We start from the raw sequence: 13,756 nt of genomic DNA, 5'->3' as shown, positions 1-13,756 counted from the left end.
AATAAACTTACCAAAGATCGCCCTTCCCCCCTCCAACTCCAGCAAGAGTCTCTTTCTAACCTTTCCCTGAGGCTTAGGGTTCTCCCTTGGACAGAATCTTCTGTTCATTTGCTGGATCAGAAAGAAGGCCCTGAAGTCAATTTAAACTTGACAAAGACTTTTCTTAGTTCTGTAGAGACCAATAAACAATCTCTTTAACGATTCCAACTCTGACTCACGTGTTTCCTGAATTAAAAAGCTTCATTGATAGAACTGGAAACAAGACTTCAAAAAAGTGCTAATTAGACTCTTGTTTTTAATCTTCATTGTTTCATGCAACTCATTAATTCGTGGCAAAACTGAGTGAGGGACATGGTGGGATCTCCATTTTACAGATTGAGTGGGTTTTGGAAGAAACTTTGCTTTGTCCAGCTGCTTGTCATAATTTGCATATGCAAAGGAGGCTCCAGCAACACTTTCTTTCCTTTTTGTCTAACAGCGGTAACTAGTTTAATCAGTGTTGATGTTAGCCACATTAAAATTTAGTCGGTTGTGCTCTTTGAAAAGGCATCCCAGAATACACAATATTTGAAAAAGAGTAGGATGTGACCCAGAAGAGAGGTTTCCAAACCTGTTGCCCCCCCCAATGAGAAATAAAGAAAAAAGTTAGGATTTTGACTTTTACCTTCTTAAGATGTCTTTGGGAGAGTCCTAATATTAACTGCTATCTTCTTGCTGGGACATACTGCCTGTGTACGTGCACTTGGATTGGTGCCTTGGATTCTAGAGAACAAACTCTCTGATTCCCCATGACCATGAGTTTGGGATGTGTGATGTAATGATGAGCTCTAGAAAGACGTGTTAAAATCCCCAATTAGCATTCAATATTAAGGCACTCTATTTTCCCTTTGATGCTGTTTTCACAGAGCCCAACCTCAGAGTGCTTCTGAGCCATAAGTTGGCAGTTATGATTGCAGTTCCCTCAGGTCCTCCATTGCCTAGACTGCCACCTTTTAATGGTTCTTCAGTTTCTCTCCCTTCATCCACTATTAAAGAAACAAACTTAACTATAAATAGTTTTTTATTTTGATGATAGGGTTAGGTGGAAAAGTGTTTGTTTTTACTATTTCACTCTGATCATTTCATTGAATCTTTAATTTAGGCCTTGCCCAAGATAGGGGACCCTTCTTAAAGAATGGGATTATAGCACTCTTCATCTGAAGCTGGTGCAAAAGGCTGTGATATCTACAAGGTCTTCTCAGAAAGGGCCCCAAAGGGCAGTAAGACTCTGTGCTCCAGAACGTGTTTCTGCAAGAGGCTCTGGAAGCACATGAGTTTAGCGGACATTCCTCTGATTACCTAAATTTATTTTAAATATGTCCATAGTCAGTCTAAGTGCATCTTGCAAGTGGGAAATATATTTGGCCTGTACTGAACATTCTGTGTTTATGACCAAATGATTGAAATGCTTTTAAAAATGGATTTAATTCTCATGTGGTTGTTCCTATCTCTAAAACATACTTCTTAGCCCACATAGATATTTAATTAGACTCTGTTGACAGACATTTAACAAAGGTTTCTTTCTTCTCATAGGTTTTGGAAGGAAGGATGTAGTAGAACACTTGCTGCAAACAGGAGCCAATGTTCACGCTCGTGATGATGGAGGGCTAATACCCCTTCATAATGCTTGTTCCTTTGGTCATGCTGAGGTGGTTAGTCTGTTACTATGTCAAGGTGCAGATCCAAATGCCAGAGACAATTGGAACTACACTCCTCTGCATGAAGCTGCTATCAAAGGGAAGATAGATGTGTGTATTGGTAAGTATTTGTCATTAATTGCATCAATTTACTTAAATGCAAACACATTAATATTGCAGTGAACTTGTATTGCTTGCAATTGTAGTGACTGTTTCCATTCCACTTGATAGACAAGGGGCCAGTTGCTTTTCTCTTCCTTGTTAAGAAGGGTCTCTCCCCTTCCCCCCATAAACAAGTAAAGAGATGGTATCCTAAAATTTAGTGACGTGCAGGATTCATAACATGGTGTTTTCTGAGCTTGCGGTCTGGAAAGCTAAACTGTGACAGGAGCTAAATTTTGATGGAGGAGTAGTCTAATGCAGTTAATTTACCATTTTGGCAGAAACATAACATGAGAACTCTGCCAATAAAATGGAAGATTTGACTTCAGATAACATCATGGCTTTTTGAGGCTGACCCTGGCATTGAAGTATTTTTCAAACTGTGAAAACAGGTATTTCCTGTGTTAAGAAATGAAAGGCTAACCAGTTTACTACTATTTGAAAGCTTTGAGGGACTAGTTACGAGAGAAAGTTGTTCAACACAGTTACATATTTTCAGCATGTGCTGTAGCTTAGAGCCAAAGTAATTTAAAATAAAATAGAGCATTTCAATCATTTTAAATGTATGTAGATCATAGTAAATACTCTTCAGTAATATCTTTCATTTTTATATATTTTCAGCCTGCTTAGTAGTAATTTCTTCAAGCAGAGTTCTTTATTTTTAATTTTTAAATGTGCAAACTGGCTTGAAAGTTCCTTCTGAAGTCAGACATGTGAAATTGTCTGGTCAGTATTTCACATCTGGAGGGAAAAAAAAACCTTGATTATATAGCCACATCGTGTTAGTGATCATGGTCACAAATTTGAGATCTTAGTTGTAATCTGAGAGCACTTCATTTTATTATATGGACCAATTTTGAAAAACCTCCAGTGTTTGCTTAAAGACAGTCAACATAAAAATTTTTAGTAGGGAGGTTATATTACCAGTGGATAGAGCCCTAATGAGACCACTGATGGAAATCCTGTGTCCAGTTCTCAGTCAACATTCCAAAAAGGGTGGTGGAAAAACTGGAGAGGGTTCAGAGAAGAGATACAAGAATGATTTGAGAGCTGGAAAACTTGCCTTGTAACGAGACCGTAAAAAGAAGGTTAAGAGGTGACTTAATTGTGGTCCAAAAATAGCTACACAGGAAGAAGAGATCTGATGCTAGAGAGCTCATTTAGCTGACAATGGCATGACAAGATCCAGTAGCTGGAAGATGAGTCTAGATGTGCACAGGAATGCATAACAAATTTAAGTGATGGTAATTAATTGGGGGAATATCTTGCCAAGGGATGGGGTAGATTTTCCATCACTTGAAATCTTCACATCAAGAATCATTCTTTCTCAAAAGCTATACTCCAGTTTATACCATATTAAGGGCTTAACTGATTCCATAGAAACCTGCAGTGTACACTTTTTTCTACATGTATGTGAAATGATTCTGATGTAGTTCGATCAAAATGTAGACAACTTAGTGTCTGGCCTGTCTGTTTTTCCCATTTTAATAAGTCCATTCCTATTTTCATATGGGGCCTATCTCTTCAAGTCCTGTAAGTAAATAACTCTGTAGAGCAGACTTGTATACATTTATTTATAATTTAATTTTCTACATATGGCAGAACGCTTGAGTGTTAAGAGGACATGCAAATATCAGTCTGTGATAGACAGGTTGGTGGAGACTTGTTCATGCCTTAAGCAATATTTGATGACACAGCAAGGATTCAGACCACTTGAAAATATATTTCTGTAATATTTTTAGGCTTGGAAGGATTAATTTTAGTGATAAATGTTGATTTAACTATAAACACAACAACAAATGTTTAGATCAAAATTTGAAGATAGGAAAGGTAATAAAAATGCTGCTTGAGAATCTTAGTTAAAATTCAGTGATTTTTTTTTTTTAGACTTTTGAATTAGGCTTGTTATGAATGGATTCATGAATGAATAGTAACAACAGGTATGACTTGTTGATTTAAGGATATTTCCTTTGTATTGTTTTGATGTGATATTGACAGTTTGTTTTTAATGTTTTATAAAGATTTAACTTACTTATGCTATCATTAAATTATTCTGACACCCTCCCCCATAATGTCCCACAACTGTGAAAATTTAAACAGAAAAAAATGCTTACAAATAAACTTCAACTGGCATTATACAAAAAATGCTGACATGCATAAAAATGGATTTTTCCAAGCCTAAGTATAGTGTACAGTAACTATTTTTACCCAAAGTGTAGATTAATATAATTGTTTATATAAGAAGTGGACTTGTGCAAATCAGTGTCCGGTACTAGACTTAAACAGTCAGGTATGTTTTATTATAAAGCATGAATTTGACAGTGTCTCAAACACTGGCACAGCATATGAGGATTTATTGTTGAACTCTACAATATCTACTGAAAACCAGCAACTTAACTTTTTAGAAACTGTCTACTGACTTTTTCCCCCACATGCTTCATTTTGGCTCTTGTTTGTTTTGAACATCGTCCAAATGCTAAAATGGGAGATACTTGCCGTATTTGTTCTTTTTCCTCCCATCTGCATATCTTTGTCCATATCCTCCTTACCATGAGAATGCTGCTTCTGTAATATGGCAGGAGAGTAAACTGGTAATTGAACAGCGTAATGAGCCAGGAAACATGGAAAATTTATTAACTGTGGTCTTTCAGAGCCACAATAAAAGCAACAAGATAGGAAAGCTGGCAAAGTAGCAAAAACTAGATAGTGATTACAATAGATCTGAAGATTGCTAATGGTTTCTGGGTTTCAGTTGTTGTATAGTTTTAATGGTAAATGCACACTTCTACTGCATAGTTTTTATATTGCTTAATTGTCATCAACATTATTTGCATCTAAATGGAAAAGTGTGTGTACACATGAGAAGTGCGCACACACCTCACACATTTCTTTCCCCCTAGGTAGGGGATGAGAGAGAACAAACCATGTGTGGCAAGTGTAGGTCATATTGCTTAATGTGGTACGGGAAGGTGCTTGTTTACCATGGTGATAAGATGGTATAAGAAGCTGTATAGAACAGAATGGAACGGTGCACCTGTTTAGCTCAGAGAAAGTGGCGCATGACTTGTAGTCTGACCTGGTCTGTCCCTTTGTCATCTTGGTGCTCTAAGATAGAGAGCACAAAGATGACAAAGGATCCCTGAGGATGGCAAACACTTAGCAAAAGTGAACGTGTGCTAGCCATTTCTTACGGGATGACTCGGCATTGAAAACTTGTTTTCATTACTTAGTAATCAAATGCATATTAAGTTTTGTCTGTTTACTCCATTTAATGATTGTGTTTTTTCAAATTGACTCAAGCATTAGAAACAAGAAAATTGTTAGACAGCAAGTTGGTGATATTTATAGATCTGTGTTGGCTCATCTGTCAGAAAAATGCATGTTTAGTGTCTGAGTTCTGCTCCCAGAGCTAATGAGAAGTGTTTTGCTTTTAAGTATTGCTATTCAAGATTGAACACTGTTTCATTTGCTTAAGGAAGAGCCAAGCAAGAAGCATTTTACTATAATTCAAGGATGAACACTAAATATTCATGAAAGAGCACTGTAAAGTCATAGAAGTGATTGTCAAAGCTAAGATAGGGAGAACCAAGGTTTCTAGTTTGCTATGCAAGACGAAATATGAGGGAACATGAGCATACTAAGAATTCAACCTTTTTGTTTCTGTCCAATCCCAATAAAACATTGCATCTAGCTTAATATTAACTGTGGTGCTGGGTGTAGGTGTAGAGCAGACATACTTATGGCCAAAATGTAGGAAAAGCTCCCCCCCCCCTTTTTTTTTTCTGAAGCAAAACACTGAAAACTAACCTTGATTAATCGTCTTCACATGTAAATCTTGAAATAGATTAGGCAACTGAAATTGTATGAATTTATCACTTCTGTATGCAGCTTTTTTTTCTATAATACTCCAGACACAATGGATGGTGACGGAGCATCGTAACTTGTTACAACATCCTTTGATATCTTTGCCTTTGTCTACACCAGGCATATTTTCCAAAAGCTTTGCACCACTGCTGCCAACTATTGTAAAGAGAACTCTGTTATTAGTCTCAATAGGAATGCTTGAGAAATCTTTGGATTCTTCTAGAACCTTTCTGTGTGCTGGAAGCAATCAAAGTAATGAAAAGGAAGAAGCTAGTTTTCTGCTATTGAAGTACTCCTTGATTCATGGTTATAGTGGGACTTTATGTATGAGGCTTCAGTAATCCAAGAGTTCTTGCACCAAGTGGCTCTCCTAGGGTATGTCTACACTATGAAATTAGGTCGATTTTATAGAAGTCAACTTTTAGAAATTGATATTATACAGTCGATTGTATATGTCCCCACTAAGCACATTAAGTCGGCGGAGTGCGTCCTCACTACTGTGGTTAGCATCGACTCAAGGAGCGGTGCACTGTGGGAAGCTGTCCCACAGTTCCTGCAGTCTCCGCTGCCCATTGGAATTCTGGGTTAAGCTCCCAATGGCTGGTGGGGCAAAAACATTGTCGCGGGTGGTTTTGGGTACGTGTCGTTAGTCTCCCCTCCCTCCGTGAAAGCAACTGCAGACACTCGTTCTGTGCCTTTTTTCCTGGGTTACCCATGCAGACGCCATAGCGCGGCAACCATGGAGCCCACTCAGCTCACCACTGCTGTTGCGAGCATTGTAAACACCTTGCGCATTATACTGCAGTATGTGCAGAACCTGGCTAAGAGACGGCAGCACAAGAACAATTGTGAGGAGGGCTTGAACATAGATGTTCCTGAAAGCATGGGATGTGGCCATTGGGATATCATGGTGGCATGGTGCTGGTTGATATAGTGGAACGCTGATTCTGGGTGCGGCAACAAGCACAGACTGGTGGGATGGCATAGTGTTTGCTTTGTGAACAGGGGCTGCTAACGGAGTTTCGCAGGGGAGTTTGGAGGGGGAGCGGGAAGGGAGCGGGGGTCCCTTGTTGGTCCTATCTGTTCCCCTGTAGTCCCCTTAAAACCTATAATCCAAACCACATTTCAAAACCTCTTTCTTTAAACCACCCTTTTTTTAACTAGGAGACAGTGCAGGCAGAAGCCCAGCAGCAGAGTGGGGGCTATCCAGTTTATTGCACTGAGTGTAGCATGTATGATTACCTGCCCTGTGGGCGGGTGGCGTATGTGTGCAGTCGGTGCAAGGAGTTCCTGGCCCTCAGAGACTACGTACGGACTTTGGAGGCCAGGGTGGCAGAACTGGAGGAGCTAAGAGAGGCAGAGAGGTATGTTGATGAGGCTTTCCGGGACACTGTAGAATTGTCCCACTTCCGATCTGAGATCCCCTGCACTGTTGAGGAGGAACAAAGGCACAGAGAAGCAGAGCAGTCAATGGGAGCAGAGGGAAACCTTCCCATAGTTGGGGCCCTCCTTCCAGATGGTGCTGAGGTTACCTCTTGCACTGAGGTTACCTCTCCGGGGGAGGGAACTCCAGTTTCCAGGAAAAGGCAGGTGTTAGTAATGGAAGATTCGATCATTAGAAACGTAGATAGCTGGGTTTGTGATGACCGGGAGAACCGTATGGTGACTTGCCTGCCTGGTGCGAAGGTTGTGGATCTCTCGAGGCATCTAGACAGACTTATGTATAGTGCTGGGGAGGAGCCGGTGGTCGTGGTACATGTAGGTACCAATGACATAGGGAAGGGTAGGAGAGATGTCCTGGAAGCCAAATTTAGGCTGCTAGGGAAGAGACTGAAATCCAGGACCTCTATGGTGGCATTCTCAGAAATGATTCCAGTTCCACGCACAGGGCCAGGTAGGCAGGCAGAGCTTCAGAGTCTCAATGCGTGGATGAGACGATGGTGTAGAGAGGAGGGGTTTATGTTCATTAGGAACTGGGGAAACTTCTGTGATCGGGGGAGCCTATACAGGAGAGATGGGCTCCACCTTAACCAAAGTGGAACCAGACTGCTGGCACTAAACATTAAAAAGGTTGTAGAGCAGTTTTAAAACTTGGAGATGGGGGGAAAGCCAACTGCTGCAGAGAAGCATGTGGATCAGACACAGACTTCTCTTAGGGGAGAGTCTGGTGATAGAGAATCTCTAGGTTATACTCAGGAGCAGAGGACGGAAGAAGATAATGTAAGGGCCGGATCAGATGATGAACAGTCACATAAAAAAGAATCTGGCACATCAGAAAAGGGCAGACAAACAGGGACAAGTTTTTAAAGTGCTTGTACACAAATGCTAGAGGTCTAAATAATAAGACGGGTGAATTAGAGTACCTTGTGATAAAGGAGGATATTGAAATAATAGGCATCACAGAAACCTGGTGGACTGAGAGCAATCAATGTGATACAATAATACTGGGGTACAAAATATACCGGAAGGACGGAACAGGTCGTGCAGGGGGAGGAGTGGTACTATATGTGAAAGAAAATGTAGATTCAAATGAAGTAAAAATCTTAAGCAAATCCACATGTTCCATAGAATCTCTATGGATAGAAATTTCATGCTCTAAGAAAAATATAACATGGATCTATTATCGACCATCTGACCAGGACAGTAATAGTGATGATGAAATGCTAAGGGAAATTAGAGAGGCTATCAAAATTAAGAACCCAATAATAGTAGGGGATTTCAATTATCCCCATATTGACTGGGAACATTTCACTTCAGGACAAAATGCAGAGATAAGTATCGAGAAATTTTTAAATGACTGCTTCATGGAGCAGCTGGTACGGGAACCCCCAAGGGGAGAGGCAACTCTAGATTTAATCCTGAGTGGAGCACAGGAGCTGGTCCAAGAGGTAACTGTAGCAGGACTGCTTGGAAATAATGACCATAATACAATAGCATTCAACATCCCTGTGGTGGGAAGAACACATCAACAGCCCAACACTGGCATTTAATTTCAAAAGGGGGAACTATATACAAAAATGAGGGGGTTAGTTAAACAAAAGTTAAAAAGTACAATGACTAAAGTGAAATCCCTGCAAATTGCATGGGCCCTTTTTAAAGACACCATAATAGCGGCCCAACTTCAATGTATACCCCAAATGAAGAAACACAGTAAAATAGAATTAAAAAAATAGCCACCGTGGTTTAACAACCATGTAAAAGAAGCAGTGAGAGATAAAAACTTCCTTTAAAAAGTGGAAGTCAAATCCTAGTGAGGAAAATAGAAAGGAGCACAAAGACTGCCAACTTAAGTGCAAGAGTGTAATAAGAAAAGCCAAAGAGGAGTTTGAAGAACGGCTAGCCAAAAACTCCAAAGGTAATAACAAAATGTTTTTTAAGTACCTCAAAAGCAGGAAGCCTGCTAAACAACCAGTGGGCCTCTTGATGATCGAAATACAAAAGGAGCGCTTAAAGACGATAAAGTCATTGCGGAGAAAGTAAATGGATTCTTTGCTTCAGTCTTCACGGTTGAGGGTGTTAGGGAGATACCCAAACCTGAGCCGGCTTTTGAAGGTGACAAATCTGAGGAACTGTCACAGAATGAAATGTCACTAGAGGAGGTTTTGGAATTAATTGATGAACTCAAGATTGCCATCTGGTCCCGGTGACTTCTTATTCACCCAAGAGTTCTGAAAGAACTCTAATGTGAAGTTGCAGAACTATTAACTAAGGTTTGTAACCTATCCTTTAAATCGGTTTCGGTACCCAATGACTGGAAGTTAGCTAATGTAATGCCAGTATTTAAAAAGGGCTCTAGAGGTGATCCCGGCAGTTACAGACCGGTAAGTCTAACGTTGGTACTGGGCAAATTAGTCGAAACAATAGGTAAAAATAAAATAGTCAGACACATAGAAAAACATAAACTGTTGAGCAATAGTCAACATGGTTTCTGTAAAGGGAAATTGTGTCTTACTAATCTATTAGAGTTCTTTGAAGGGGTCAGCAAACATGTGTACAGGGGGGATCCAGTGGACATAGTGTACTTAGATTTCCAGAAAGCCTTTGATAATGTCCCTCACCAAAGGCTCTTACGTAAATTAAGCTGTCACGGGATAAAAGGGAAGGTCCTTTCATGGACTGAGAACTGGTTAATAGACAGGGAACAAAGGGTAGGAATTAATGGTAAATTCTCAGAATGGAGAGGGGTAACTAGTGGTGTTCCCCAAGGATCAGTCCTAGGACCAATCCTATTCAATTTATTCATAAATAATCTGGAGAAAGGGGTAAACAGTGAGGTGGCAAAGTTTGCAGATGATACTAAACTACTCAGGATAGTGAAAACCAAAGCAGATTGTGAAGAAATTCAAAAAAATCTCACAAAACTAAATGATTGAGCAACAAAATGGCAAATGAAATTTTAATGTGGATAAATGTAAAGTAATGCACGTTGGAAAAAATAACCCCAACTATAGATACAATATGATGGGGGCTAATTTAGCTGCAATGAGTCAGGAAAAATCTTGGCGTCATCGTGGACAGTTCTCTGAAGATGTCCATGCAGTGTGCAGAGGAGGTCAAAAAAGCAAACAGGATGTTAGGAGTCATCATCAAAAAGGGATAGAAAATAATACTGAGAATATATTATTGCCTTTATATAAATCCATGATACTCCCACATCTCGAATACTGTGTACAGATGTGGTCTCCTCACCTCAAAAAAGATATTCTAGCACAAGAAAAGGTTCAGAAAAGGGCAACTAAAATGATTAGGGGTTTGGAGAGGGTCCCATACGAGGAAAGATTAAGGAGGCTAGGACTCTTCAGCTTGGAAAAGAGAAGATTAAGGGGGGATATGATAGAGATATGTAAAATCATGAGTGATGTGGAGAAAGTGAATAAGGAAAAGTTATTTACTTATTCCCATAATACAAGAACTAGGGGTCACCAAATGAAATTAATGGGCAGCAGGTTTAAAACAAATAAAAGGAAGTTCTTCTTCAGGCAGCGCACAGTCAACTTGTGGAACTCCTTACCTGAGGAGGTTATGAAGGCTAGAATTATTGCAATGTTTAAAAGGGAACTGGATAAATTCATGGTGGCTAAGTCCATAAATGGCTATTAGCCAGGATGGGTAAGGAATGGTGTTCCTAGCCTCTTTTCATCAGAGGACAGAGATGGATGGCAGGAGAGAGATCACTTGATCATTGCCTGTTAGCTTCACTCCCTCCGGGACACCTGGCATTGGCCACTGTCGGTAGATATATACTGGGCTAGATGGACCTTTGGTCTGAGCCGGTAAGGCCATTCTTATGTTCTTATAGTATTGCAGGTATGGAATGATTCCCAATGGCTGTGAAACTTTTGCATGCGTAAGGCCTCTTTCCTGGAACTCTGTGAGTTTCTTTCCCCCACCCTGAATTGCAGGGATACCAATATGAGAGCTACCTTGACAGTTGAGAAGCAAGTGGCGATAACCATGCAGAAGCTTGCAATGTCTGATTGCTACCAGTCAGTCGGGAATCAATTTGGAGTGGGCAAATCTGCTGTGGGGACTGCTGTGATTCAATTAGCCAATGCAATCACTTATGTTCTGCTGTCAAGGGTAGTGACTCTCTGGGAAATGTGCAGATCTTAGTGGATGGCTTTGCTACAAAGGGTTTTCCTAACTATAGTTGGGCGACAGACAGAATGCATATCCCTATCTTGGCTCCGGACCACATTGCCAACCAGTGCATAATCCGCAAGGGGTACTTCTCAATTGTGCTGCAAGCACTGGTGGATCACAAGGGACATTTCACCAACATCAATGTGGGATGACCAGGAAAGGTGCATGAACTTTAATGCTACTTGTTAGAAAGTTGTATCTGTGTATTCAGGGATAGCGGGAAGGTGTCACCATAAAAATAACATCCCCACTTATTTATAGAAATTGGGGAATGGAAGAGGAGGAAATTCCATGATCTGACTAATAGAGTAGACATGACTAAAACAGCATGGTTCTTTCTGGCTTTAAAATCTAACTAAAATCTAAGCTTAAAAGCTAACTTTAAAATCTAAAAGTTGACTAAACATGGAAATAGTGCAGTGGTTCCCAAACTTCAACAACCTGTGAACCCCTTTCACTAAACTGTCAAGTCTCATAGAATATCAGGGTTGGAAGGGACCTCAAGAGGTCATCTAGTCCAACCGCCTGCTCAAAGCAGGACCAATTCCCAACTAAATCATCCCAGCCAGGGATTTGTCAAGCCTGACCTTAAAAACCTCTAAGGAAGGAGATTCCACCAGCTCTCTAGGTAACCCATTCCAGTGCTTCACCACTCTCTCTGAGTGAAAAAGTTTTTTCTAATATCCAATCAAAACCTCCCCCACTGCAACTTGAGACCATTACTCCTTGTTCTGTCATCAGGGACCACTGAGAACAGTCTATATCCATCCTCTTTGGAACCCCCTTTCAGGTAGTTGAAAGCTGCTATCAAATCTCCCCTCATTCTTCTCTTCTGTAGACTAAACAATCCCAGTTCCCTCAGCCTCTCCTCATGAGTCATGTGCTCTAGACCCCTAATCATTTTTGTTGCCCTCCGCTGGACTCTTTCCAATTTTTCCACATCCTTCTTGTAGTGTGGGGCCCAAAACTGGACACAGTACTCCAGATGAGGCCTCACCAATGTCGAATAGAGGGGAACGATCACATCCCTCAATCTGCTGGCAATGCCCCTACTTATACAGCCCAAAATGCTGTTAGCCCTCTTGGCAACAAAGGCACACTGTTGACTCATATCCAGCTTCTCGTCCACTGTAACCCCTAGGTCCTTTCCTGCAAACCTGCTTCTTAACCATTCGGTCCCTAATCTGTAACAGTGGATGGGATTCTTCCGTCCTAAGTGCAGGACTCTGCACTTGTGCTTGCTGAACTTCATCTAATTTCTTTTGGCCCAGTCCTCTAATTTGTCTATGTCCCTCTGTATCCTGTCCCTACCCTCCAGCGTATCTACCACTCCTTCCAGTTTAGTGTCATCTGCAAACTTGCTGAGGGTGCAGTCCACGCCATCCTCCAGATCATTAATGAAGATGTTGAACAAAACCTGCACCAGGATCGACCCTTGGGGAACTCCACTTGAAACCGGCTGCCATCTAGTCATGGAGCTCTCGATCACTACCTGTTGAAACCAACGATGTAGCCAGCTTTCTATCCACCTTATTGTCCAATCATCCAGCCCATACTACTTTAACTTGCTGGCAAGAATACAGTGGGAGACTGTATCAAAATCTTTGCTAAAGTCAAGGAATAACACATCCACTGCTTTCCCCTCATCCACCGACCCAGTTATCTCCTCATAGAAGGAAATTAGGTTAGTCAGGCATGACTTGCCCTTGGTGAATGCATGCTGACTGTTCCTGATCACTTTCCTCTCCTCTAAGTGCTTCAGAGTTGATTCCTTGATTTTTCCAGGGACTGAGGTGAGGCTGACTGGCCTGTAGTTCACTGGATCCTCTTTCTTTCCTTTTTTAAAGATGGTCACTACAATAGCCTTTTTCCAGTCATCTGGAACCTCCCCCGATTGCCATGAGTTTTCAAAGATAATGGCCAATGGCTCTGCAATCACATCCACCAACTCCTTTAGCACCCTCAGATGCAGCGCATGGTTCTGAACCCATGGACTTGTGCTCATCCAGGTTTTCTAAATAGTCCTGAACGACTTCTTTCTCCACAGAGGGCTGGTCACCTTCTCCCCCTACTGTGCTGCCCAGTGCAGCAGTCTGGGAGCTGACCTTGTCTGTGAAGACGGAGGCAAAAAAAGCATTGAGTACATTAACTTTTTCCACATCCTCCATCACTAGGCTGCCTCCTTCATTCAGTAAGGGGCCCACACTTTCCTTGACTTTCTTCTTGTTGCTAACATACCTGAAGAAACCCATCTTGTTACTCTTAACATCTCTTGCTAGCTGTAACTCCAAGTGGGATCTGGCCTTCCTGATTTCACTCCTATATGCCTGAGCAATTTTTTGATAAACTTCCCTTGTCATTTGTCCAATCTTCCACTTCTTGTAAGCTTCTTTTTTATGTTTAAGATCAGC

General features: G+C 41.1%; 1 protein-coding gene across 1 annotated transcript in view; it reads left to right on the top strand.

The window, feature by feature from the left end:
* TNKS (tankyrase) overlaps nt 1-13,756 on the top strand; it is a 302,779-nt gene that overhangs the window by 14,175 nt on the left and 274,848 nt on the right. Inside the window, exon 2 of the mRNA XM_050948206.1 lies at nt 1,573-1,797. Coding sequence (XP_050804163.1) covers nt 1,573-1,797 — 225 coding nt within the window. The remainder of the gene's footprint in view (nt 1-1,572; nt 1,798-13,756) is intronic.

This window comes from Gopherus flavomarginatus, chromosome 3 (genome assembly GCF_025201925.1).
Source record: "Gopherus flavomarginatus isolate rGopFla2 chromosome 3, rGopFla2.mat.asm, whole genome shotgun sequence".
In the NCBI taxonomy this organism is placed as follows: Eukaryota; Metazoa; Chordata; order Testudines; family Testudinidae; genus Gopherus; species Gopherus flavomarginatus.
The sequence above is the reverse complement of the archived record's forward strand: the minus strand, read 5'-3'. Positions and strand labels throughout refer to the sequence as shown.